The sequence below is a fragment of the Panulirus ornatus genome, chromosome 64, assembly GCF_036320965.1.
Source record: "Panulirus ornatus isolate Po-2019 chromosome 64, ASM3632096v1, whole genome shotgun sequence".
Taxonomy (NCBI): Eukaryota; Metazoa; Arthropoda; class Malacostraca; order Decapoda; family Palinuridae; genus Panulirus; species Panulirus ornatus.
The window spans coordinates 1,540,897-1,567,824 of record NC_092287.1 but is presented as its reverse complement, the minus strand read 5'-3'; the positions used below and the strand labels follow the sequence as shown (position 1 = coordinate 1,567,824).

Sequence of the window (26,928 nt, the reverse complement as noted above, 5' to 3'; positions counted from 1 at the left end):
TTCACACTCAGCCCTGATTGCTCAAAATCTTTTTCGCTCCATCCTTTTATACATTCATATTTCACCCTTATCCAGTTCCTGTCTAATCTTATTTTTCTTTACTTTTCTATCAAAATTTTGATGTGCTCATACCTCTGTCATTTTTAAATCTGTTATGCACAGTTAATGGTAAAATTTCAGTCATATTTCTGGTAAGACCATCATGTTTAAAGACATTCTTCTATTACTGGCCTTTGGACATATCATCCAGTGGTTTTATTCCACCTTTATCTATCCTATATATAATGATGCTTCATTATGTTTGTAGTAGCTTTTCTTAATCTTGAGGTTGTTTCTCAGGCATAAGTGTAATAGTGTTTCTCCTCTATTTTCTTCCTTAAAAGGGCCTAATATATATTCTTATCTTTCACTTAGTAAGGCCCTTGTTGATATTCAAAATGGCTGATAAATTTCAGATTCAGATTGTTGGATAAATAAGAGAAAGTAGTGAGCACAATGTTTATAATATATACTGAATACATATCTATAATTTATTGAATATAATGAGCATAAATCAAACGAATGATAACAATCATTTCAGCTGGTATAATGCATTTATGAATATATTGCAATATGTTCAAAATATCAAAAGTTGAAATGGAGTTAAAGTTACACTAGCTTTATACTTCTTTCTGTGAGTTGTCTTTGAATTTTTTCCCTAGCTTTAGTCTCAATAGCTACCTGATTTCTCTCTTGGTCTCCATGAAAGTTTAGTATTTCACGCAGACGTTCCTTTAAATAATTCACTGAAGCTCTGTTTGCCCGTGCTGAACATGGTATAATATCTTCAAATGTTACTAATTGGTCTGGACAGAATTCTTCTGGGAAATTCAAGGATATCTCTGAAACATAGAAAGAGAGGAATCATTGTTAATATGAATTAGAAACCCAAACATTCACAAGCAAATTCAGGTCACTGCCCTACAGATGCATTTGCATTCTTATTTGAACTTCTAGCTGTCATGTGTCATGATAGGTAGTAGATGGTAGGCAGCCAACGACGAGGGAGATATACTGCCATCGCTACCCGCCTAGGTATTGGGAGGGTTAGTAACAGCTATGTAGTAAGCCAGCACTTCATTAATTGTCAAGTTGCAGTTCTCTGACCCAGGTAGCTGTCTTTTCTTTCCACCTCACCCACACATGGACTACTGGCATTCTGTCCATAAACATGCAATCCCTCCTTATCATATGTAACACCAGACAACACTTAATTGACACAACTTGTTCTTAGTAACTAGATTATCTTGTGGTAAGCACTATGCACTAACAATACCTTTTGGCAAAATGGTAGAAGCAACAGATAGATGTAGTTGGCCAGAACCATTGTGCGCTAGCCATGCCTTCTGGCAAAATGGTAGAGCAATATAGAGAAGTAGTTGATAGAAAAATTTAGACAAGAACATTAGGTAGTAACATTTGAAAGTAGTAGTAGGTAGGAACATTAGGCAGGAGCATTAGGTAAAAGTAGTCAGTAGGAACATTAGGTGAGAGCCTCTGCAAACATGAGGATTTTTTCCTCTAAGGTTTAGACATCTGTTCTTTAGGTTATCTTATTCAGCAGGAAACAGGACAGTATTCATGAAAGAAAAAAAACTTTCTGAGAAGGTTATGTAACCCTGTCATTGTGCTGGGCCATCTTTGTGACTGGTCATAGCATGTTTTGCACTGAGCTACATTCGTGTCTTTCAATTGTCACACCATTATTTGAATTTCTAGCTGATGTCTGATTCCTCATTTTACCCACAGATGATGCTAGCAATGTAAAAACAGCTGGAAAAAATACACATGCATGAAACCCTAAAGCCACAAATATAGCTTTATGTAAATGTACTGTCTGGCCACAAATGTGGCTCAGCACAATGAAAAGGCAATTAAACTTTCTTAGACAGTCTAAGATCTTTGATGCATGTGAATTTTTTCAGCTATTTTTATGTTGCTAACAACATCTATGGGTAAAACATGGAATCAAACATCAGCCTGAAATTCAAATGATGGTGTAACAATTGAAGACACAAATGTAGCTTAGTGCACAATGTGCTATGATTAGCCACAAAGGTGGCCCAGCACAATGACAGGGTTACATATCCTTCTCAGAAAGCCTTTCTTTTTTTATATGCATATTGTGCTGTTTCCCACTTGAATAAGATAAGCCTAAGAACAGATGTCTAAACCTTAGAGGAAAAAATCCTCACTTGGCTTCTTTCTTTGTTCCTACATTTGGAAAGTAAATCAGGAGGAAATGATTTATGGCTCCTTGCTCCCACCCTTCTTAGTTACCTTCTACAACATGCAGGGAATATGTCAGCAGTATTCTTTCTCCCCTCTAAACACCTCTATTCTTCTTACCTATTAACCTATCATATTCCTATGTGACACATACTTTTGCACAATTATATATCTTCCTGAAATATCAAACCTCTTTATTCATTATTTATCATTGTCACTGTCTCCCGCATTAGCAAGGTAGCGCAAGGAAACAGACGAAAGAATGGCCCAACCCACCCACATACACATGTATAAACAAAGAAATCCACACATGCACATATACATACCTTTACATTTCAACATATACATATATATACATACACAGACATATACATATATACACATGTACATAACTGATACTTGCTGTCTTTATTCATTCCTGTCACAACCCTGCCACACATGAAATGACAACACCCTCCCCCCACATGCATGCAAGGTAGCGCTAGGTAAAGACAACAAAGGCCACATTCGTTCACACTCAGTCTCTAGCTGTCATGTATAATGCACCAAAACCACAGCTCCCTTTCTGCATCCAGGCCCCACAAAACTTTCCATGGTTTACCCCAGACGCTTCATATGCCCTAGTTCAATCCAATGACAGCACATTGACCCCTCCACCTCTGACACATATATCCTCTTGGTCAATCTTTCCTCACTCATTCTCTCCATGTGACCAAACCATTTCAAAACACCCTCTTCTGCTCTCTCGACCACACTCTTTTTATTACCACACATCTCTTTTACCCTTTCATTACTTACTCGATCAAACCACCTCACACCACATATTGTCCTCAGACATTTCATTTCCAACACATCCACCCTCCTCCGCACAACTTTATCTATAGCCCACTCCTCGCAACCATATAACATTGTTGGAACCACTATTCCTTCAAACATACCCATTTTTGCTTTCTGAGATAATGTTCTCGACTTCCACACATTTTTCAACGCTCCCAAAACTTTCGCCCCCTCCACCACCCTGTGACTCACATCCGCTTCCATGGTTCCATCTGCAGCCAAATCCACTCCCAGATATCTAAAACACTTCACTTCCTCCAGGTTTTCACCATTCAAACTTACCTTCCAATTGACTTGTCCCTCAACCCTACTGTATCTAATAACCTTGCTCTTATTTGCAATTACTCTCAGCTTTCTTCTTTCACACACTTTACCAAACTCAGTCACCAGCTTCTGCAATTTCTCACGCGAATCAGCAACCAGCACTGTATCATCAGCGAACAGCAACTGACTCACTTCTCAAGCTCTCTCATCCACAACAGAGAGCATACTTGCCCCTCTCTCCAAAACTCTTGCATTCACCTCCCTAACAACCCCATCCATAAACAAATTAAACAACCATGGAGACATCACGCACCCCTGCCGCAAACTGACATTTACTGAGAACTAATCACTTTCCCCTCTTCCTACTCATACACATGCCTTACATCCTCGATAAAAACTTTTCACTGCTTCTAACAACTTGCCTTCCACACCATATATTCTTAATACCTTCCTCAGAGCATCTCCATCAACTCTATCATATGCCTTCTCCAGATCCATAAATGCTACATACATATCCATTTGCTTTTCTAAGTATTTCTTACATATATTCTTCAAAACAAACACCTGATCCACACATCCTCTACCACTTCTGAAACCACACTGCTCTTCCCCAATCTGATGCTCTGTACATACCTTAACTCTCTCAATCAATACCCTCCCATATGATTTCCTAGGAATACTCAACAAACTTATACCTCTGTAATTTGAGCACTCACCTTCATCCCCTTTGCCTTTGTACAATGGCACTATGCATGCATTCTGCCAATCCTCAGGCACCTCTCTATGAGTCATACATTAAATATCCTTACCAACCAGCCAACAACACAGTCACCCCCATTTTTAATAAATTCCACTACAATACCATCCAAACCCACTGCGTTGCCGGCTTTCATCTTCTGCAAAGCTTTTACTACCTCTTCTCTGTTTACCAAATTTCTCCCTATCCCTCTCACTTCGCACATCACCTCGACCAAAACACCCTATACCTGCCGCACTATCATCTAACACGTTCAACAAACCTTCAAAATACTCACTCCATCTCCTTCTTACATCACCACTACTTATCACCTCACATTAGCCTCTTTCACCGATGTTCCCATTTGTTCTCTTGTCTTATGCAATTTATTTACCTCCTTCCAAAACATCTTTTCATCCTCCCTAAAATTTAATGATACTTTCTCACCCCAACTCTCATTTGCCCTCTTTTTCACCTCTTGTACCTTTCTCTTGGCCTCCTGCCTATTTCTTTTATACACCTCCCACTCATTTGCACTATTTCCCTGCAAAACTCGTCCAAATGCCTCTCTCTTCTCTTTGTCTAATAATCTTGCTTCTTCATCCCACCACTCACTACCCTTTCTAATCTGCCCACCTCCTATGCTTCTCATGCCACAAGCATCTTTTGTGCAAGTCATCACTGCTTCCTTAAATACATCCCATTCCTCCCCCACTCCCCTTACATCCTTTGCTCTCACCTTTTTCCATTCTGCACTCAGTCTCTCCTAGTAATTCCTCACACAAGTCTCCTTCCCAAGCTCACTTACTCTCACCACTCTTTTCACCCCAACATTCTCTCTTCTTTTCTGAAAACTTCTACAAATCTTCACCTTTGCCTCCACGAGATAATGATATCAGACATCCCTCCAGTTGCACCTCTCAGCACATTAACATCCAAAAGTCTCTCTTTCATGCGCCTATCAATTAACATGTAATCCAATAACGCTCTCTAGCCATCTCTCCTACTTACATACTTATGTACATCTCTCTTTTTAAACATGGTATTCCCAATCACCAGTCCTTTTTCAGCACACAAATCTACAATCTCTTCACCATTTCCATTTACAACACTGAACACCCCATGTACACCAATTATTCCCTCAACTGCCACATTACTCACCTTTGCATTCAAATCACCCATCACTATAACCTGGTCTCGTACATCAAAACTACTGACAAACTCACTCAGCTGCTCCCAAAACACTTGCCTCTCATGATCTTTCTTCTCATGCCCAGTTGCATATGCACCAATAATCGCCCATCTCTCTCCATCCACTATCAGTTTTACCCATATTAATCTAGAGTTTGCTTTCTTACACTCTATCACATACTCCCATCACTCCTGTTTCAGGAGTACTGCTATTCCTTCCCTTTGCTCTTGTCCTCTCACCAACCACGGACTTTACTCCCAAAACATTCCCAAACCACTCTTCCCCTTTACCCTTGAGCTTCATTTCACTCAGAGCCAAAACATCCAGGTTCCTTTCCTCAAACATACTACCTATCTCTCCTTTTTTCTCATCTTGGTTACATCCACACACATTTAGACACCCCAATCTGAGCCTTCAAGGAGGATGAGCACTCCCTGCATGACTCCGTCTTCTGTTTCCCCTTTTAGAAAGTTAAAATACAAGACGGGGAAGGTTTCTAACCCCCCGCTCCTGTCCCCTTTAGTTGCCTTCTACGACATGTGAGGAATGCATGGGAAGTATTCTTTCTCCCCTATCCCCTCTTGAAAAGTATAATATGCTTTAGGGAAACTAATAGGTAATATCATTTTCAATCATAGTTCTAATAAACAAAACAGCAACAGAAAATACCTCAAGTACCTTGAACTGAAGCTTTCCCAATACCATCCTTAAAATTTATCGGTTCCCCATCTATTACCATTCATCGTTTCCACTTGCATAGATACCAATTTAGCAACTCTGTCTCTTCTTACCTGTGGGGTTGGAATTTGGTATCCTACTTGCACATAATCAGAAAAGAAAAGCAAAAATGATGAACCCTATGAAAACTGGAGCATGTGGAAAAAACACCTTTCATAATTTCCTTTTCCAGAACTACGGACTTTGACCCTAAACTGTCAATATTTAAAGTGTAGGAATGACCAAATATTTGAGGTGGATTTTATTTCCTACTATCCATCACACAAACAAAAGACAAAATAAACACAAAATCAAATGGGACTCACCCTTCATCTGACTGAGATCTTTTAAAAGATTCTCAAGTTTTGTTTCAGCAAGTAGGCAATCCATTTTGTTGACCATCAATATGGCTGGCTTCTCGAGCAAGTCTGAGGAATACATCTCCAGTTCCTGCAAAAGATAGGATATGAATGTATATCAAAGTAAATTATGAAATACTAAGGAGATCTATGGCCAGAACGCAATGAATGGCCTATGACATGCCTGACTCAAGGTCACAGTTATCAGACAAAGCAATCATTTTTGATCAGGTCATAGCAATATCAAAGTGTAACTTTTTCATCCCTCAACTGATAGCCTTTCTGGCTTGAACACCGTGTCACCAATTAAGTCTGATACTGCAGTGTGGTGCAAAAATCACATTACTGTAGAGATTCAAATTTTATGGTGTATACACCAAGTTACTACATGGAAACAACTTTAAGGTTTATAAATCAAATTACTGAATAGGAACAATGTATATGGTGTATAAATCAGACCAGTGCATGGAAATAATATCATGGTGGACAAAGTACCCTATAGACCAACAAACCTCTCACATCATACAGACCCATTTTTCTCATGTATAACTCAGAAAAAATCCCTATACAAGAATCACCCTTAATGAAATCACCTTACAAGCAACCATAAAGCAGTTTCAGTTCCATGCACTTTCAGGCTTTCACCTCTCAATTTTCTCAGTTCTCATTAAATGCCTTCAGTATAAAATAACTCACTCTCACTCAATACTTGCCTCAACAGACATACACAAAACATTTTACACTATTCCATACAAAAAAATAATAACTTGGGCATCACGGGGCATTCACTTTTCCTTCTTCCATATACAGACAAGCTAGTGGAGACCTTCACTATCCCATAACTGTAAAAAACAATAAAAATGCCAGTAACAGTAATACACCTGAACCACAGACCACTGGCTAACATATAACTGCATGACACTATCACTAATGAATGTGATGAGGATATAGAGAAGGTGGCATTTAATTATCAACTAAATGTGCAGATAAGAATACAGTGAAGATGGCCTTTAACCTAATCCAGAAGGGCACAATCATGTTTCAATAGTTCATGCATCTTTAATATGGTTTTCCTATTTTGCACTTACCTAAATTACCCGCATTATTTTAAGAATATGCACAAAACTCGTGTTCCTGGGGCCAGCCAGATGGTCACACGAAATGACTACTAATGCCAGGTAACACTTGCATTTATATCTTCTATATTCATCTGAACATGTGGATGAGTATCAATTCATGCATTAGATAAGAACCCACTAAAGGGAATTGTGGACAAACTTTTTTCTCATACTCGCGTCCATTCTCTAACTGTCATGTGTAATGCACTGAAACCACAGCTCCCTATCTACAAGTTAGTCTCCCTGACATTTCCATGGTGTTCCCCCAGCCCCAGGGCATCAGTGCTTGGAATGCTTAAAAGTGCCTAGAACACTTAAAAAAAATCCCTAAACCTAAGTTATATGAATTTTATCTGTTAAATTCTAAAACCATGGTAATATGAGTGCCTATACAATGTAACTACCATTCTTTAAAGAATCCAGCCTAATATCTATCACTGTTAAATTACCCTATGTATGTATTGGCTTCTGTACAAAAATTCATCTTACCTTATTCAAAATGATGACATTTTCTGTTACACTCCGATGTGGGTGTTTGGGCCCAAGTTGAAAACCATTGACATCAACAACAAATAAAAGGAGCTTGGTTCTTTCAACATGTCTCAGGAACTTATGTCCCATGCCAAAATTTGCCCAAGAACCTTCAATTAGCCCAGGAAGGTCTGCAATGCTGACCTGATGTCCATCATGGAATTCTGCCATGCCAATGTTTGGCTGTAATGTTGTGACTAGAAGAAAGGACAAGTAAAACAGATCGTCACTTTCAAAATACAGTAATTAAAACATTTTTGAAACTTGTTGCAGGAATGTGGAAGGACTATTTGAAAAGAACCATTTTTATCAATAATCAGTTGAAGGGCTCTTAAATCTATCATCTATATCGATCAAACCAATTTCTTTATTCACACACATCAACCGAATAAAGAATGAGTGAACTTAATATTCATAGCACTATCTTCATTTTGGGAGGGCAAAAATGGGTATGTTTGAAGGTGGCAGTCCCAACAATGTTGTATGAATGCAAGATTTTTCTTTCTTTCATACTATTCGCCATTTCCCGCATTAGCAAGGTAGCATTAAGAACAGAGGACTGGGCCTATGAGGGAATATCCTCACCTGGCCCCCTTCTCTGTTCCTTCTTTTTGGAAAAAAAAAAAAAAAGAGAGGGGAGGATTTCCAGCCACCCGCTCCCTCCCCTTTTAGTCGCCTTCTACGACACGCAGGGAATACATGGGAAATATTCTTTCTCCCCTATCCCCAGGGATAATGAATGCAAGATATAGGCTATAAATGAGAAGGTGTGGAGGAGAGTAGATGTGATGGAAATGAAATGTTTGAAGATGATATGTGGTGTGAAATGGTTTGGTCAAGAAAATAATAAAAAGGTAAGAGAGGTGTGGCAATATGGTAAGTGTGGCTGAGAAAGCTGAAGAGGGTGTGCTAAAATGGTTTGAACATATGGAGAGAATGAGTGAGGAGAGGCTGACAAAGAGGATATATATATACATGTCAGAAGTGAAGGGGACAAGGAGAATGGGAAGCCCTGCTTGGAGATGGATGGATGAAGTGTACATATTTTGAGTGCTCAAGGCCTGAACATACAAAGGGTAAAAGGCATTCACAGGATAGAGTGAATTGGAGTAATGTGATATACAGGGGTTAATATGCTGTCAATGGACTGAACCAGGGTATATGAAGCAGCCAAGGGAAACTGAAAAGATCTGTGGGACTTGGTTGTGGATAGTGGGTGAAGGAAAGTTGGCAAAACTTGGAGTACAGTGTATGAATATCATTATTGATATTACTGGGCAAGGGAGCTAGAAATCCTCTCTACATACAATATGTTTCTAAAAGGAGGAGTGGAAGGAGGAACCAAGAGAGAATGTTTCCTCAATACTTAGTTTGTCTGTTCCTGACAATACCTCGCTGAAGTAGGAAAGGTGAGCAGCAAGAATAAAGAACCATTTCGTACATTTGAACTTTACATACTCTGTGAATTTTCATGCACTATGCATTCTTGGCCTTCCCTATTACAACTCAACTCTCTGCATTTGCCTAACACCAAGACGAAAATTGGGTAATACAGAATTACTCACAGGGATAACTAGCAACCTTGGGTTTAGCATTAGAGATAGCTCTCAACAATGTTGATTTTCCAGCATTTGGAAAACCCACAAGGCCCACATCTGCTATTAGCTTTAGCTCAAGCTGTATGTTCTGTACCTGTTGGGAAAAATAGCATAATTCATGATACAATCCAACCATGGAGGTACTGAATTAAATGAGGGATATTTCAAAGCAGATCATCTTGCCAATCAATTAAACTACTACTAATTGTCTAAAAAGTTTTAGCAATAATCATAACATATAAGAAAAAGATACTTCCTTGCTTAATATCAAATTAGTAATGTTTAGTGTCTGAAATCATTTTATAATAGTAAAATACATGACACATGCAAAATGTGCTTCAATGATGTCTAGTAGAAAGAAAGGTAAAAACAAGAATGTATAAGTAAATCACTGCTCCTCACCTGTTTCTAGGCCTGACTTTTAAGGACAAAAAGAGTGAAAGAAACAGCTCACTTTCCACATCCAGGCCCCACAAAACTTTCCATGGTTTACCCCAGATGCTTCACATGCCCTGGTTCAATCCAGTAACAGCACGTCAACCCCGATATACCACATCATTCCAATTCACTCTATTCCTTGCGTGCCTTTCACCCTCCTGTATATTCAGGCCCCAATTCCTCAAAATCTTATTCACTCCATCCTTCCACCTCCAATTTGGTCTCCCACATCTTGTTCCCTCCACCTCTGACACATATATCCTCTTTGTCAATCTTTCCTCACTCATTCTCATCATGTGACCAAACCATTTCAATACACCCTCTTCTGCTCTCAGAACCACACTCTTTTTATTACCACGCATCTCTCTTACCCTACTATTACTTACTCGATCAAACCACCTCACACCACATATTGTCCTCAAACATCTCATTTCCAACACATCCCCCCTATTCCGTACAACCCTATCTATAGCCCATGCCTCACAACCACATAACATTGTTGGAACCACTATTCCTTCAAACATACCCATTTTTGCTCTCCGAGATAATGTTCTCGCCTTCTACACATTCTTCAATGCTTACAGAACCTTCGCCCCCTCCCCCACCCTGTAACTCACTTCTGTTTTTGTGGTTCCATCCGCTGCCAAATCCACTCCCAGATATCTAAAACACTTCACTTCCTCCAGTTTTTCTCCATTCAGACTTACTTCCCAATTTACGTGTCCCTCAACCCTAGTGAACCTAATAACCTTGCACTTATTCACATTTACTCTCAGCTTTCTTCTTTCACACACTTTACCAAGCTCAGTCACCAACTTCTGCAGTTTTTCACCCAAATCAGCAACCAGCACTGTATCATCAGTGAACAACAACAGACTCACTTCCCAATCCCTCTCATCCACAACAGATTGCATACTTGCTCCTCTACCCAAAACTCTTGCTTCACCTCCCTAACAACCCCATCCATAGACAAATTAAACAGCCATGGAGACATCACGCACCCCTGCTGCAAACCAACATTCACTGGGAACCAATCATTTCCCTCTCTTCCTACTTGTACACATGCATTACATCCTTGATAAAAACTTGTCACTCCTAGCAACTTACTTCCCACACCATATACTCTTAATACCCTCCAAAGAGCATCTCACTTTATCATGTGCCTTCTCCACATCCATAAATGCTACATACAAATCCATCTGTTTTTCTAAGCATTTCTCACATACATTCTTCAAAGCATACACCTGATCCATACATCCTCTACCACTTCTGAAACCACATTGTTCTTCCCCAATCTGATGCTCTGTACATGCCTTCACCCTCTAAATCAATACCCTCCCATACAACTTCCCAGGAATACTCAACAAACGTACACCTCCGTAATTTGAACACTCACCTTTATCCCCTTTGCTTTTATACAATGACACTATGCATGCATTCTGCAAATCCTCAGGCACTTCACCATGAACCATACATACATTTAATATTCATACCAACACAGTCACCCCCTTTTTTAATAAATTCCACTGCAATACCATCCAAACCCACCACCTTTCTGGCTTTCATCTTCCACAAAGCTTTCACTACCTCTTCTCTGTTTACCAAACCACTCTCCCTGATCCTCTCACTTAGCACACCACCTCAACCAAAACACCCTATATCTGCCACTCTATCATCAAACACATTCAGTAAACCATCAAAATACTCACTCTATCTCCTTCTCCCTTCACCACTACTTGTTTTTACCTCCCCATTAGCCCCCTTCACCAATGTACCCATTTGTTCTCTTGTCTTACACACTTTATTTACCTCCTTCCAAAACGTATTTATATTCTCCCTAAAATTTAATGATACTCTCTCACGCCATTTCTCATTTGCACCTTTCTCTTGACCTCCTGCCTCTTTCATTTATACATCTCCTAGTCATTTGCACTATTTCCCAGCAAAAATTGTCCAAATGCCTCTCTCTTCTCTTTCACTAACAATCTTACTTCTTCATCGCACCACTCACTACCCTTTCTAATCTGCCAACCTCCCACCTTTCTCATGCCACAGGCATCTTTTGTGCAAGCCATCACTGCTTCCCTAAATACATCCCATTCCTTCCCCACTCCCCTTATGTCATTTGCACTGATTTGCCTGAACTACTTAGGTAAACATTCTAGCCTCTGAAATTACAGGGACATCTTGCTTATCAAATACTGTGCAATACAAATGTTACAGAAAATAGGTACCTGCCCCTTTTGTCCATTATATTTGTTAATGGAAGAACCACCGGCACCACCTCTAGCAACAAGAACTTTATCTCCTTTTTGGTTAACTTCACCTGGAATAACAGAGTTTATTTACATACTTTACTGTCTTATATGTATTTAGAATTACCATTAAAAAACTAAAATAGATGCCTATTGAAAGAAGATAACAGAAAATTTCCTCATATATTTAAAGTACATCCTTGTATAGTTCACAATATATATGAGATGTTTTGAAGACAATATGTGGTGTGAGGTGGTTTGATCGAGTAAGTAACGTAAGGGTAAGAGAGATGTGTGGAAATAAAAAGAGCGTGGTTGAGAGAGCAGAAGAGGGTGTTTTGAAATGGTTTGGGCACATGGAGAGAATGAGTGAGGAAAGATTGACCAAGAGGATATATGTGTCGGAGGTGGAGGGAACGAGGAGAAGTGGGAGACCAAATTGGAGGTGGAAAGATGGAGTGAAAAAGATTTTGTGTGATCGGGGCCTGAACATGCAGGAGGATGAAAGGAGGGCAAGGAATAGAGTGAATTGGATCGATGTGGTATACCGGGGTTGACGTGCTGTCAGTGGATTGAATTAGGGCATGTGAAGCGTCTGGGGTAAACCATGGAAAGCTGTGTAGGTATGTATATTTGGGTGTGTGGACGTGTATGTATATACATGTGTATGGGGGTGGGTTGGGCCATTTCTTTCGTCTGTTTCCTTGTGCTACCTCGCAAACGCGGGAGACAGCGACAAAGCAAAAAAAAAAAAAAAATATATATATATTTCTATATATATATATATATATATATGGTAAACAAGCGATTGGACAATTGCATGTGTAATGCACTAAAACCACAGTTCCCTATCCACATACAGTTCCCACAATATTTCTATGCTTTACCCTAGATGTTTCACATGCCCTGGTTCAGTCCACCGACAGCATGTTGACCTTGGTATACAACATCATTCTAATTCACTCTATTCCTTGCATGCCTCTCACCCTCCTGTATGTTCAGGCCCTGATCACTCAAAATCTTTTTCACTCCATCCCTCTGCCTCCAATGTGGTATCTCACTTCTTGTTCCCTCTACCTCTGACACATATATCCTTTTTATCAACCTTTCCTCACTAATTCTCTCCATATGTCCAAACCATTTCAACACACATGTCCAAACCATTTCAACACACCTCTTCTGCTCTCTCAACTACACTCTTTTTATTTACACACATCTCTCTTACCCTTTCATTACTTACTCGATCAAACCAACTCACACTACATACTGTCCTCAGAATTTCATTTCCAACACATACACCCTCCTCCATATAACTCTGCCTATAGCCCACACCTTGACATCATACAATAATGTTGGAACTACTATTCCTTCAAACATACTTATTTTTGCTCTACGAGATAACATTCTCTCCTTCCAAACATTCATTCTCGTTCCCTCCTCCACCCTATGACACTTCCACTTCCATGATTCCATTCACTGCCAAGTCCACTCCCAGATATCTAAAACACTTCACTTCCTCCAATTTTTCTCTCTTCAATCTTATATCCCAACTAACTTGTCCCTCAACCCTGCTGAACCTAATAACCTTGCTTTTATTCACATTTACTCTCAACTTTCTCCTTTCACCCACTTTTCCACATTCAGTCACCAACTTCTGCAGTTTCTCACTCTAATCAGCCACTAGTGCAGTATCATCGGCAAACAAAAACTGACTCATTTCCCAGGATCTCTCATCCCTAAAAGACAGCATAGCTGTGCCTCTCTCCAAGACTCTTGTAGTTACCTCCCTAACCACTCCAACCATAAACAAATTTAATAACCATGGGGACATCACAGACCCCTGCCACAGACTTACCTTCACTGAGAACCAATTACTCTCTTCTCTTCCTACTTGTACACATGCCTTACACCCTGGATAAAAACTATATGTGAAAAAATTCTGAATGCAAAAAAACTAACCAAGTACTTTGTTTTGATCTAATCTGACTGTAGTTCCAACAGGAACAGGTATGATAAGGTCCTTTGCAGCTTCTCCACAGATGCGAAACTTTTGGCTATCACCACCACTAGCTGCACTCCAGCGCTTCTGTGGATTAGCCTCCAATATTTTTCGAAGCGTTTGCTCTGTCCAAGGAAATAAATACACTGGCTAACATTTAATCAGTATTTCAAAAATCATATATAAAACAATGCGTTCATAACCTGTGTTTTTCATTATCATACAGTGTAAGTATAACTATGAATCTAAGGTGGAAACAACACTGCTCAGTTTCACAAACACAACATCCAAGCTTCTCTTCCATTACTGATACTTAACTTTTATGTTTTATCACTCTAAGTATGATCTACATTGGCTGGCGAGTATGATTACATTTCATATTGCATATCTTCCAATTAATATTTCAACTGTTTGGCAATCCCACGAAATCAGTTCATCAAGTGCTATTTGGCAACTCAATTGATAAAACATGAAATCTTTGGAAATATGAATGCATACTTAATTCATAAACGAACCATATATGCTAAAACTGTATTGTGTTCCCTGTACTTTATCTACTATGCATGCTTTACATTATCATTTAAGTACACTTAGTCCAGGCATACTATTGGAGATGAATTCCTAAAAAATACAACTTATGGGAATTGCCAGTAAGAAATCACATCTTACCATAACATTCAGTGGAATGGTGGGGAAGACATCCTCAGTGAGGTTCCTGAGCCCAATTTATGCAGGGAAATATGAAAAAAAAATCACCAGACACATACAACACAGAAAAGTTACATTATCAATCAAAGCATCTATTCACTTGCACAACATCCATGAGCATAGTTACCTTCTTGGGCTTCCACATATATGTCTCCTCCTTTGCCTCCAATACCCCCATAACGAGGTTGTCCCATACCCCCTCTACCACTTCTCACGTGAAGTCGAAGGGTGTCCATAAAACGTTTGCTAAAACGCTTCATCTTTCCAAATCACTAAGTCTGCGTATAAAACATAATGATTACTTCAAAATATTACAAACATTTACCACCTAGAAGTGGAGATGCTTATCTTAGTACGTTTAGGTTCATGAATGGAAAAACTTGATAACCCTCTACAAACCATGAAAATAAATGCTTGTGCAGTCTTCAACTATTCAGCACAGCAAAGGCTGTATGTATGAGTTCATTTTGGCAAAACAATATCAGGAATATATTTCCATATTTCACATGGTCTATCTCTTCAATCGATTCGACAGATCCTTCTTAACGATGTACTATCATTTCCCGACATCTAACAAAAGGTACACAATACAAGTAAAACAATGTTTTACCAAAGCCATGAAATAAAGATACCCACATGTAACTGATGTCAAAACTACAAATGAAAAAGTTAGATTCCAAAGCCAACAGATATGGAGAAAAGGATCGGCTGTTCGAGACGTACCTTCCAAATCCATAAATTTGTAAAAGATCAGAGGCCAGCAAACATGGGCAGATGACCTGTCACTTACACCATACCAAACAAACCAATTAAAACATTTGGAAAAGAAGTTATATCCAAAGTTTGTTTTGCTTTTGCCTTAGACAGTGCAAAGTGCCAGCGACCCACGATACCAGCGAGCAATTATACCCACTTATAACGACCTATAACCCAAGAAGACATTTATAGTAAAGCAATTTAATGTGATATTGTAATAAAATGGTCATATTACGGTAGGAGGTGAGAATGATATCAAGCATTCAGACATATAGACCACTTCCTGTTAGAACCAAGTTTCACAATATCTCTGTAACCATATTATGCAGATGTGGTGGGTTAGCACACTCATCAAATTGTATAGACCATGAAATATGTTGGTATAATTAGCTAATTGTCAACTTTCCAAGAAAAGCAGCTCAACTATACAGGTCTTAGGGACGGTTTTCTCACGGGCTATTATTGTATATTCAGACAAAAAAATTACGAAACAAAAGACGTAGCATAGGACATTTCTTTAATAATACCTTGCTTGCCACTATCAGATTAAATTATGTAATCTAGAGTGAAATAAAGAGTGGAATACATTGTGAATAAACCTCAAAAGTAGCAAGGAGTACCAACAGAAATTACTGTAAATCAAACTATTATTAAATGGATTATTTCATGTATCAAATCAAATTACTATAATCTATTAAGACTTTTATTAATATTTAGTGTATATATTAAAATAGCCCTAATTTATATATATATATATATATATATATATATATATATATATATATATATATATATATATATTTATTATATTTATTTATTATACTTTGTCGCCGCCTCCCGCGTTTGCGAGGTAGCGCAAGGAAACAGACGAAAGAAATGGCCCAACCCCCCCCATACACATGTATATACATACGTCCACACACGCAAATATACATACCTACACAGCTTTCCATGGCTTACCCCAGACGATTCACATGCCTTGATTCAATCCACTGACAGCACGTCAACCCCGGTATACCACATCGCTCCAATTCACTCTATTCCTTGCCCTCCTTTCACCCTCCTGCATGTTCAGGCCCCGATCACACAAAATCTTTTTCACTCCATCTTTCCACCTCCAATTTGGTCTCCCTCTTCTCCTTGTTCCCTCCACCTCCGACACATATATCCTCTTGGTCAATCTTTCCTCACTCATCCTCTCCATGTGCCCAAACCACTTCAAAACACCCTCTTCTGCTCTCTCAACCGCGCTCTTTTTATTTCCACACATCTCTCTTACCCTTACGTTACTCACTCGATCAAACCACCTCACACCACACATTGTCCTCAAACATCTCATTTCCAGCACATCCATCCTCCTGCGCTCAACTCTATCCATAGCCCACGCCTCGCAACCATACAACATTGTTGGAACCACTATTCCTTCATACATACCCATTTTTGCTTTCCGAGATAATGTTCTCGACTTCCACACATTCTTCAAGGCCCCCAGAATTTTCGCCCCCTCCCCCACCCTATGATCCACTTCCGCTTCCATGGTTCCATCCGCTGCCAGATCCACTCCCAGATATCTAAAACACTTCACTTCCTCCAGTTTTTCTCCATTCAAACTCACCTCCCAATTGACTTGACCCTCAACCCTACTGTACCTAATAACCTTGCTCTTATTCACATTTACTCTTAACTTTCTTCTTCCACACACTTTACCAAACTCAGTCACCAGCTTCTGCAGTTTCTCACATGAATCAGCCACCAGCGCTGTATCATCAGCGAACAACAACTGACTCACTTCCCAAGCTCTCTCATCCCCAACAGACTTCATACTTGCCCCTCTTTCCAAAACTCTTGCATTTACCTCCCTAACAACCCCATCCATAAACAAATTAAACAACCATGGAGACATCACACACCCCTGCCGCAAACCTACATTCACTGAGAACCAATCACTTTCCTCTCTTCCTACACGTACACATGCCTTACATCCTCGATAAAAACTTTTCACTGATTCTAACAACTTGCCTCCCACACCATATATTCTTAATACCTTCCACAGAGCATCTCTATCAACTCTATCATATGCCTTCTCCAGATCCATAAATGCTACATACAAATCCATTTGCTTTTCTAAGTATTTCTCACATACATTCTTCAAAGCAAACACCTGATCCACACATCCTCTACCACTTCTGAAACCACACTGCTCTTCCCCAATCTGATGCTCTGTACATGCCTTCACCCTCTCAATCAGTACCCTCCCATATAATTTACCAGGAATACTCAACAAACTTATACCTCTGTAATTTGAGCACTCACTCTTATCCCCTTTGCTTTTGTACAATGGCACTATGCACGCATTCCGCCAATCCTCAGGCACCTCACCATGAGTCATACATACATTAAATAACCTTACCAACCAGTCAACAATACAGTCACCCCCTTTTTTAATAAATTCCACTGCAATACCATCCAAACCTGCTGCCTTGCCGGCTTTCATTTTCCGCAAAGCTTTCACTACCTCTTCTCTGTTTACCAAATCATTTTCCCTAACCCTCTCACTTTGCACACCACCTCGACCAAAACACCCTATATCTGCCACTCTATCATCAAACACATTCAACAAACCTTCAAAATACTCACTCCATCTCCTTCTCACATCACCACTACTTGTTATCACCTCCCCATTTGCGCCCTTCACTGAAGTTCCCATTTGCTCCCTTGTCTTACGCACTTTATTTACCTCCTTCCAGAACATCTTCTTATTCTCCCTAAAATTTAATGATACTCTCTCACCCCAACTCTCATTTGCCCTTTTTTTCACCTCTTGCACCTTTCTCTTGACCTCCTGTCTCTTTCTTTTATACATCTCCCACTCAATTGCATTTTTTCCCTGCAAAAATCGTCCAAATGCCTCTCTCTTCTCTTTCACTAATACTCTCACTTCTTCATCCCATCACTCACTACCCTTTCTAATCAACCCATCTCCCACTCTTCTCATGCCACAAGCATCTTTTGCGCAATCCATCACTGATTCCCTAAATACATCCCATTCCTCCCCCACTCCCCTTACTTCCATTGTTCTCACCTTTTTCCATTCTGTACTCAGTCTCTCCTGGTACTTCCTCACACAAGTCTCCTTTCCAAGCTCACTTACTCTCACCACCCTCTTCACCCCAACATTCACTCTCCTTTTCTGAAAACCCATACAAATCTTCACCTTAGCCTCCACAAGATAATGATCAGACATCCCTCCAGTTGCACCTCTCAGCACATTAACATCCAAAAGTCTCTCTTTCGCGCGCCTGTCAATTAACACGTAATCCAATAACGCTCTCTGGCCATCTCTCCTACTTACATAAGTATACTTATGTATATCTCGCTTTTTAAACCAGGTATTCCCAATCATCAGTCCTTTTTCAGCACATAAATCTACAAGCTCTTCACCATTTCCATTTACAACACTGAACACCCCATGTATACCAATTATTCCCTCAACTGCCACATTACTCACCTTTGCATTCAAATCACCCATATATATATATATATATATATATATATATATATATATATATATATATATATATATATATATATATATATATATATATATTCTTTTTTTGTCGCTGTCCCGCGTTTGCGAGGTAGCGCAAGGAAACAGACGAAAGAAATGGCCCAACCCACCCCCATACACATGTATATACATACACGTCCACACACGCAAATATACATACCTACACAGCTTTCCATGGTTTACCCCAGACGCTTCACATGCCCTGATTCATTCCACTGACAACACGTCAACCCCGGTATACCACATCGTTCCAATTCACTCTATTCCTTGCCCTCCTTTCACCCTCCTGCATGTTCAGGCCCCGATCACACAAAATCTTTTTCACTCCATCTTTCCACCTCCAATTTGGGCCATAGATGGAGTTGTGCGGAGGAGGGTGGATGTGTTGGAAATGAGATGTTTGAGGACAATGTGTGGTGTGAGGTGGTTTGATCGGGTAAGTAATGAAAGAGTAAGAGAAATGTGTGGTAATAAAAAGAGTGTGGTTGAGAGCAGAAGGGGGTGTTTTGAAATAGTTTGGTCACATGGAGAGGAGGAGTGAGGTTCCAACGATGTCATATGGTTGTGAGGCACAGGCTATAGATAGGGTTGTGCGGAGGAGGGTCGATGTGTTGGAAATGAGATGTTTGAGGACAATATGTGATGTGAGGTGGTTTTGATCGAATAAGTAATGGAAGGGTAAAAGAGATGTATGGTAATAAGATGAGTGTGGTTGAGAAAGCATAAAAGGCGGTGTGTTGAAATGGTTTGGACACATGGAGAGAATGAATGAGGAAAGATTGGCAAAATGGATATATGTGTAGCGGACTGGCGACGGAATGGATGAAAGCAACAAATATGAATATGTACATGTACATGTATATGTCTGTGTACGTGTACGTTGGAAATGTATATGTATGTATATTGCTATGAGTCCACGGGGAAAATGAAACACGAAAAGTTCCCAAGTGCACTTTCGTGTAATAATCACATCATCAGGGGAGACACAAGAGAGAAATATAACAGTCAGTTGATATACATCGAAGAGACGAAGCTAGGACGCCATTTGGTAAACATGTGATTGTCCAAAACATGGACAAAACTTTCTAAAATGGGAAACAGAAGAAGGAGTCACGCGAGGAGTGCTCATCCTCCGCGAAGGCTCAGATTGGGGTGCCTAAATGTGTGTGGATGTAACCAAGATGTGAAAAAAGGAGAGATAGGTAGTATGTTTGAGGAAAGGAACCTGGATATTTTGGCTCTGAGTGAAACGAAGCTCAAGGGTAAAGGGGAAGAGTGGTTTGGGAAGGTCTTGGGAGTAAAGTCAGGGGTTAGTGAGAAGACAAGAGCAAGGGAAGGAGTAGCAATACCCCTGAAACAGGAGTTGTGGGAGTATGTGATAGAATGTAAGAAAGTAAATTCTCGATTAATATGGGTAAAACTGAAAGTTGATGGAGAGAGATGGGTGATTATTGGTGCATATGCACCTGGGCATGAGAAGAAAGATCATGAGAGGCAAGTGTTTTGGGAGCAGCTGAATGAGTGTGTTAGTGGTTTTGATGCACGAGACCGGGTTATAGTGATGGGTGATTTGAATGCAAAGGTGAGTAATGTGGCAGTTGAGGGAATAATTGGTATACATGGGGTGTTCAGTGTTGTAAATGGAAATGGTGAAGAGCTTGTAGATTTATGTGCTGAAAAAGGACTGATGATTGGGAATACCTGGTTTAAAAAGCGAGATATACATAAGTATACTTATGTAAGTAGGAGAGATGGCCAGAGAGCGTTATTGGATTACGTGTTAATTGACAGGCGCGCGAAAGAGAGACTTTTGGATGTTAATGTGCTGAGAGGTGCAACTGGAGGGATGTCTGATCATTATCTTGTGGAGGCTAAGGTGAAGATTTGTATGGGTTTTCAGAAAAGAAGAGTGAATGTTGGGGTGAAGAGGGTGGTGAGAGTAAATGAGCTTGGAAGGAGACTTGTGTGAGGAAGTACCAGGAGAGACTGAGTACAGAATGGAAAAAGGTGAGAACAATGGAAGTAAGGGGAGTGGGGGAGGAATGGGATGTATTTAGGGAATCAGTGATGGATTGCGCAAAAGATGCTTGTGGCATGAGAAGAGTGGGAGATGGGTTGATTAGAAAGGGTAGTGAGTGGTGGGATGAAGAAGTAAGAGTATTAGTGAAAGAGAAGAGAGAGGCATTTGGACGATTTTTGCAGGGAAAAAATGCAATTGATTGGGAGATGTATAAAAGAAAGAGACAGGAGGTCAAGAGAAAGGTGCAAGAGGTGAAAAAAAGGGCAAATGAGAGTTGGGGTGAGAGAGTATCATTAAATTTTAGGGAGAATAAAAAGATGTTCTGGAAGGAGGTAAATAAAGTGCGTAAGACAAGGGAGCAAATGGGAACTTCAGTGAAGGGCGCAAATGGGGAGGTGATAACAAGTAGTGGTGATGTGAGAAGGAGATGGAGTGAGTATTTTGAAGGTTTGTTGAATGTGTTTGATGATAGAGTGGCAGATATAGGGTGTTTTGGTCGAGGTGGTGTGCAAAGTGAGAGGGTTAGGGAAAATGATTTGGTAAACAGAGAGGAGGTAGTAAAAGCTTTGCGGAAGATGAAAGCCGGTAAGGCAGCAGGTTTGGATGGTATTGCAGTGGAATTCATTAAAAAAAGGGGGTGACTGTATTGTTGACTGGTTGGTAAGGCTATTTAATGTATGTATGACTCATGGTGAGGTGCCTGAGGATTGGCGGAATGCGTGCATAGTGCTATTGTACAAAAGCAAAGGGGATAAGAGTGAGTGCTCAAATTACAGAGGTATAAGTTTGTTGAGTATTCCTGGTAAATTATATTGGAGGGTATTGATTGAGAGGGTGAAGGTAGGTACAGAGCATCAGATTGGGGAAGAGCAGTGTAGTTTCAGAAGTGGTAGAGGATGTGTGGATCAGGTGTTTGCTTTGAAGAATGTATGTGAGAAATACTTAGAAAAGCAAATGGATTTGTATGTAGCATTTATGGATCTGGAGAAGGCATATGATAGAGTTGATAGAGATGCTCTGTGGAAGGTATTAAGAATATATGGTGTGGGAGGCAAGTTGTTAGAAGCAGTGAAAAGTTTTTATCGAGGATGTAAGGCTTGTGTACGTGTAGGAAGAGAGGAAAGTGATTGGTTCTCAGTGAATGTAGGTTTGCGGCAGGGGTGTGTGATGTCTCCATGGTTGTTCAATTTGTTTATGGATGGGGTTGTTAGGAAGGTGAATGCAAGAGTTTTGGAAAGAGGGGCAAGTATGAAGTCTGTTGGGGATGAGAGAGCTTGGGAAGTGAGTCAGTTGTTGTTCGCTGATGATACAGCGCTGGTGGCTGATTCATGTGAGAAACTGCAGAAGCTGGTAACTGAGTTTGGTAAAGTGTGTGAAAGAAGAAAGTTAAGAGTAAATGTGAATAAGAGCAAGGTTATTAGGTACAGTAGGGTTGAGGGTCAAGTCAGTTGGGAGGTGAGTTTGAATGGAGAAAAACTGGAGGAAGTAAAGTGTTTTAGATATCTGGGAGTGGATCTGGCAGCGGATGGAACCATGGAAGCGGAAGTGGATCATAGGGTGGGGGAGGGGGCGAAAATTCTGGGAGCCTTGAAGAATGTGTGGAAGTCGAGAACATTATCTCGGAAAGCAAAAATGTGTATGTTTGAAGGAATAGTGGTTCCAACAATGTTGTATGGTTGCGAGGCGTGGGCTATGGATAGAGTTGAGCGCAGGAGGATGGATGTGCTGGAAATGAGATGTTTGAGGACAATGTGTGGTGTGAGGTGGTTTGATCGAGTAAGTAACGTAAGGGTAAGAGAGATGTGTGGAAATAAAAAGAGCGTGGTTGAGAGAGCAGAAGAGGGTGTTTTGAAATGGTTTGGGCACATGGAGAGAATGAGTGAGGAAAGATTGACCAAGAGGTGGAGGGAACGAGGAGAAGAGGGAGACCAAATTGGAGGTGGAAAGATGGAGTGAAAAAGATTTTGTGTGATCGGGGCCTGAACATGCAGGAGGGTGAAAGGAGGGCAAGGAATAGAGTGAATTGGAGCGATGTGGTATACCGGGGTTGACGTGCTGTCAGTGGATTGAATCAGGGCATGTGAAGCGTCTGGGGTAAACCATGGAAAGCTGTGTAGGTATGTATATTTGCGTGTGTGGACGTATGTATATACATGTGTATGGGGGTGGGTTGGGCCATTTCTTTCGTCTGTTTCCTTGCGCTACCTCGCAAACGCGGGAAACAGCGACAAAGCAAAAATAAAAAAAAAAAAATATATATATATATATATATATATATATATATATATATATATATATATATATATATATATATATATATATATCCCTCGGGATAAGGGAGAAAGACTACTTCCCACCTATTCCCTGCGTGTCGTAGAAGGCGACTAAAAGGGGAGGGAGCGGGTGGCTGGAAATCCTCCCCTCTTTTTTTTTTTTTCAATTTTCCAAAAGGAGGAACAGAGAAGATGGTCAGGTGAGCATATTCCCTCAAAGGACCAGTCCTCTGTTCTTAACACTACCTCGCTAACGCGGGAAATGGCGAATAGTATGAAAGAAAGAAAAAGAGGAATGGGATGTATTTAGGGAAGCAGTGATGGCTTGCGCAAAAGATGCTTGTGGCATGAGAAGAGTGGGAGGTGGGTTGATTAGAAAGGGTAGTGAGTGGTGGGATGAAGAAGTAAGATTATTAGTGAAAGAGAAGAGAGAGGCATTTGGACGATTTTTGCAAGGAAAAAATGCAATTGATTGGGAGATGTATAAAAGAAAGAGACGGGAGGTCAAGAGAAAGGTGGATGAGGTGAAAAAGAGGGAAATGAGAGTTGGGGTGAGAGAGTATCATTAGATTTTAGGGAGAATAAAAAGATGTTCTGGAAGGAGGTAAATAAAGTGCGTAAGACAAGGGAGCAAATGGGAACTTCAGTGAAGGGGGCTGATGGGGAGGTGATAACAAGTAGTGGTGATGTGAGAAAGAGATGGAGTGAGTATTTTGAAGGTTTGTTGAATGTGTTTGATGATCGAGTGGCAGATATTGGGTGTTTTGGTCGAGGTGGTGTGCAAAGTGAGAGGGTTAGGGAAAATGATTTGATAAACAGAGAAGAGGTAGTAAAAGCTTTGCGGAAGATGAAAGCCAGCAAGGCAGCAGGTTTGGATGGTATTGCAGTGGAATTTATTAAAAATGGGGGAGACTGTATTGTTGACTGGTTGGTAAGGCTATTTAATGTATGTATGATTCATGGTGAGGTGCCTGAGGATTGGCGGAATGCGTGCATAGTGCCATTGTACAAAGGCAAAGGGGATAAGAGTGAGTGCTCAAATTATAGAGGTATAAGTTTGTTGAGTATTCCTGGTAAATTATATTGGAGGGTATTGATTGAGAGGGTGAAGGCATGTACAGAGCATCAGATAGGGGAAGAGCAGTGTGGTTTAAGAAGTGGTAGAGGATGTGTGGATCAGGTGTTTGCTTTGAAGAATGTATGTGAGAAATACTTAGAAAAGCAAATGGATTTGTATGTAGCATTTTTGGATCTGGAGAAGACATATGATAGAGTTGATAGAGATGCTCTGTGGAAGGTACTAAGAATATATGGTGTGGGAGGCAAGTTGCTAAAGCAGTGAAAAGTTTTTATCGTGGATGTAAGGCATGTGAACGTGTAGGACGAGAGGAAAGTGATTGGTTCTCAGTGAATGTAGGTTTGCGGCAGGGGTGTGTGAAGTCTCCATGGTTGTTTAATTTGTTTATGGATGGGGTTGTTAGGGAGGTGAATGCAAGAGTTTTGGAAAGAGGGGCAAGTATGAAGTCTGTTGGGGATGAGAGAGCTTGGAAAGTGAGTCAGTTGTTGTTCGCTGATGGTACAGCGCTGGTGGCTGATTCATGTGAGAAACTGCAGAAGCTGGTAACTGAGTTTGGTAAAGTGTGTGAAAGAAGAAAGTTAAGAGTAAACGTAAATTAGAGCAAGGTTATTAGGTACAGTAGGGTTGAGGGTCAAGTCAATTGGGAGGTGAGTTTGAATGGAGAAAAACTGGAGGAAGTGAAGTGTTTTAGATATCTGGGAGTGGATCTGGCAGCGGATGGAACCATGGAAGCGGAAGTGGATCATAGGGTGGGGGAGGGGGCGAAAATTCTGGGAGCCTTGAAGAATGTGTGGAAATCGAGAACATTATCTCGGAAAGCAAAGATGTGTATGTTTGAAGGAATAGTGGTTCCAACAATGTTGTATGGTTGCGAGGCGTGGGCTATGGATAGAGTGGTGCGCAGGAGGATGGATGTGCTGGAAATGAGATGTTTGAGGACAATGTGTGGTGTGAGGTGGTTTGATCGAGTAAGTAATGTAAGGGTAAGAGAGATGTGTGGAAATAAAAAGAGCGTGGTTGAGAGAGCAGAAGAGGGTGTTTTGAAATGGTTTGGGCACATGGAGAGAATGAGTGAGGAAAGATTGACCAAGAGGTGGAGGGAACGAGGAGAAGAGGGAGACCAAATTGGAGGTGGAAAGATGGAGTGAAAAAGATTTTGTGTGATCGGGGCCTGAACATGCAGGAGGGTGAAAGGAGGGCAAGGAATAGAGTGAATTGGAGCGATGTGGTATACCGGGGTTGACGTGCTGTCAGTGGATTGAATCAGGGCATGTGAAGCGTCTGGGGTGAACCATGGAAAGCTGTGTAGGTGTGTATATTTGCGTGTGTGGACGTATGTATATACATGTGTATGGGGGTGGGTTGGGCCATTTCTTTCGTCTGTTTCCTTGCGCTACCTCGCAAACGCGGGAGACAGCGACAAAGCAAAAAAAAAAAAAAAAAAAAAAATATATATATATATATATATATATATATATATATATATATATATATATATATATATATATATATATATATATATGATTAACATATTTTAAGTATATAGCAAGGTTGTTGCTTGTTGTCCAGGTGTTCGTGCGGTCATAATGGTGTTCGCTGGCAGGATCACTAGATTCGGTGCCAATGTTTACATAGTTTTAGATGATGGTTGTCTATAATTCTATGATATTTTCCTGCAATGACGACACTAATGGAGGAAAAAAAATCTATATGCTACATGAGTTTAGCAGACGCTTTCCTAACACGACTCAGGAAAGAGGCTGAAAATAGGACGAGGAGCAGGATAATGAAAGGAGTTGGAGTAGAAGTTTTACCTGTCACCATCGACAGACAAGACTTTATATATGATTATTTAACTAAGCTGTACGATGGGAAGAAAGGGACTTTCAGCAAACCAAAGATTTTTGCGAAGCAGACTATATATGAGTGTGAAAGGAGTAATGCATGCAAAGGTAAGTAAAGCTTTAAAGTAAGGATAAAGTTTGGGTAAAGTTCCCGATTCAGACATTTACCTGTTTTGCAGTTGAAATTATGTTGTGTTTTTTTTCGATGGTTTTAATGTGTTTGCCACGATTCTGACCTTCTTTTCTGCTGGAAATCACTACTCTCTGAACCCTACCCCGCCCTCTCTGTATCCAACGATAGTGGGTGACCTAAGTGGGGAGTCGGGTTTGGGGCGGGAGAAATCACAAAAAATATTTGCGATATAAGTA

The 26,928-nt window shown here is 40.3% G+C and overlaps 2 protein-coding genes across 6 annotated transcripts in view; one reads left to right on the top strand and one right to left on the bottom strand.

The window, feature by feature from the left end:
• Nucleotides 1-26,928, top strand: part of LOC139746318 (uncharacterized) — a 100,109-nt gene that overhangs the window by 54,657 nt on the left and 18,524 nt on the right. Inside the window, exon 1 of one of the 2 annotated variants that reach the window (XM_071657447.1) lies at nt 26,297-26,667. The exons of the other annotated variant lie outside the window; for it this stretch is intronic. Coding sequence (XP_071513548.1) covers nt 26,394-26,667 — 274 coding nt within the window. The 5' untranslated portion in view covers nt 26,297-26,393. Of the gene's footprint in view, nt 1-26,296; nt 26,668-26,928 lie in introns of those variants that run through there. 2 annotated transcript variants of the gene reach the window in all.
• LOC139746319 (GTP-binding protein 10 homolog) lies at nt 487-26,750 on the bottom strand. Of its 4 annotated transcripts, none has more exons than XM_071657452.1 (8): nt 26,728-26,750; nt 15,148-15,298; nt 14,273-14,437; nt 12,293-12,384; nt 9,588-9,714; nt 7,981-8,219; nt 6,341-6,464; nt 487-881 (listed from the first exon to the last, which is right to left on the bottom strand). In XM_071657452.1, exons 2-8 carry the CDS (start codon nt 15,278-15,280, stop codon nt 649-651), a joined length of 1,113 nt encoding a protein of 370 aa, XP_071513553.1. In that variant the 5' UTR covers nt 15,281-15,298; nt 26,728-26,750; the 3' UTR covers nt 487-648. The 4 variants fall into 4 exon arrangements, with proteins under 4 accessions (XP_071513553.1, XP_071513550.1, XP_071513551.1 ...); XM_071657449.1 differs by lacking the exon at nt 26,728-26,750 and adding an exon at nt 15,744-15,929; XM_071657450.1 differs by lacking the exon at nt 26,728-26,750 and adding an exon at nt 15,657-15,683.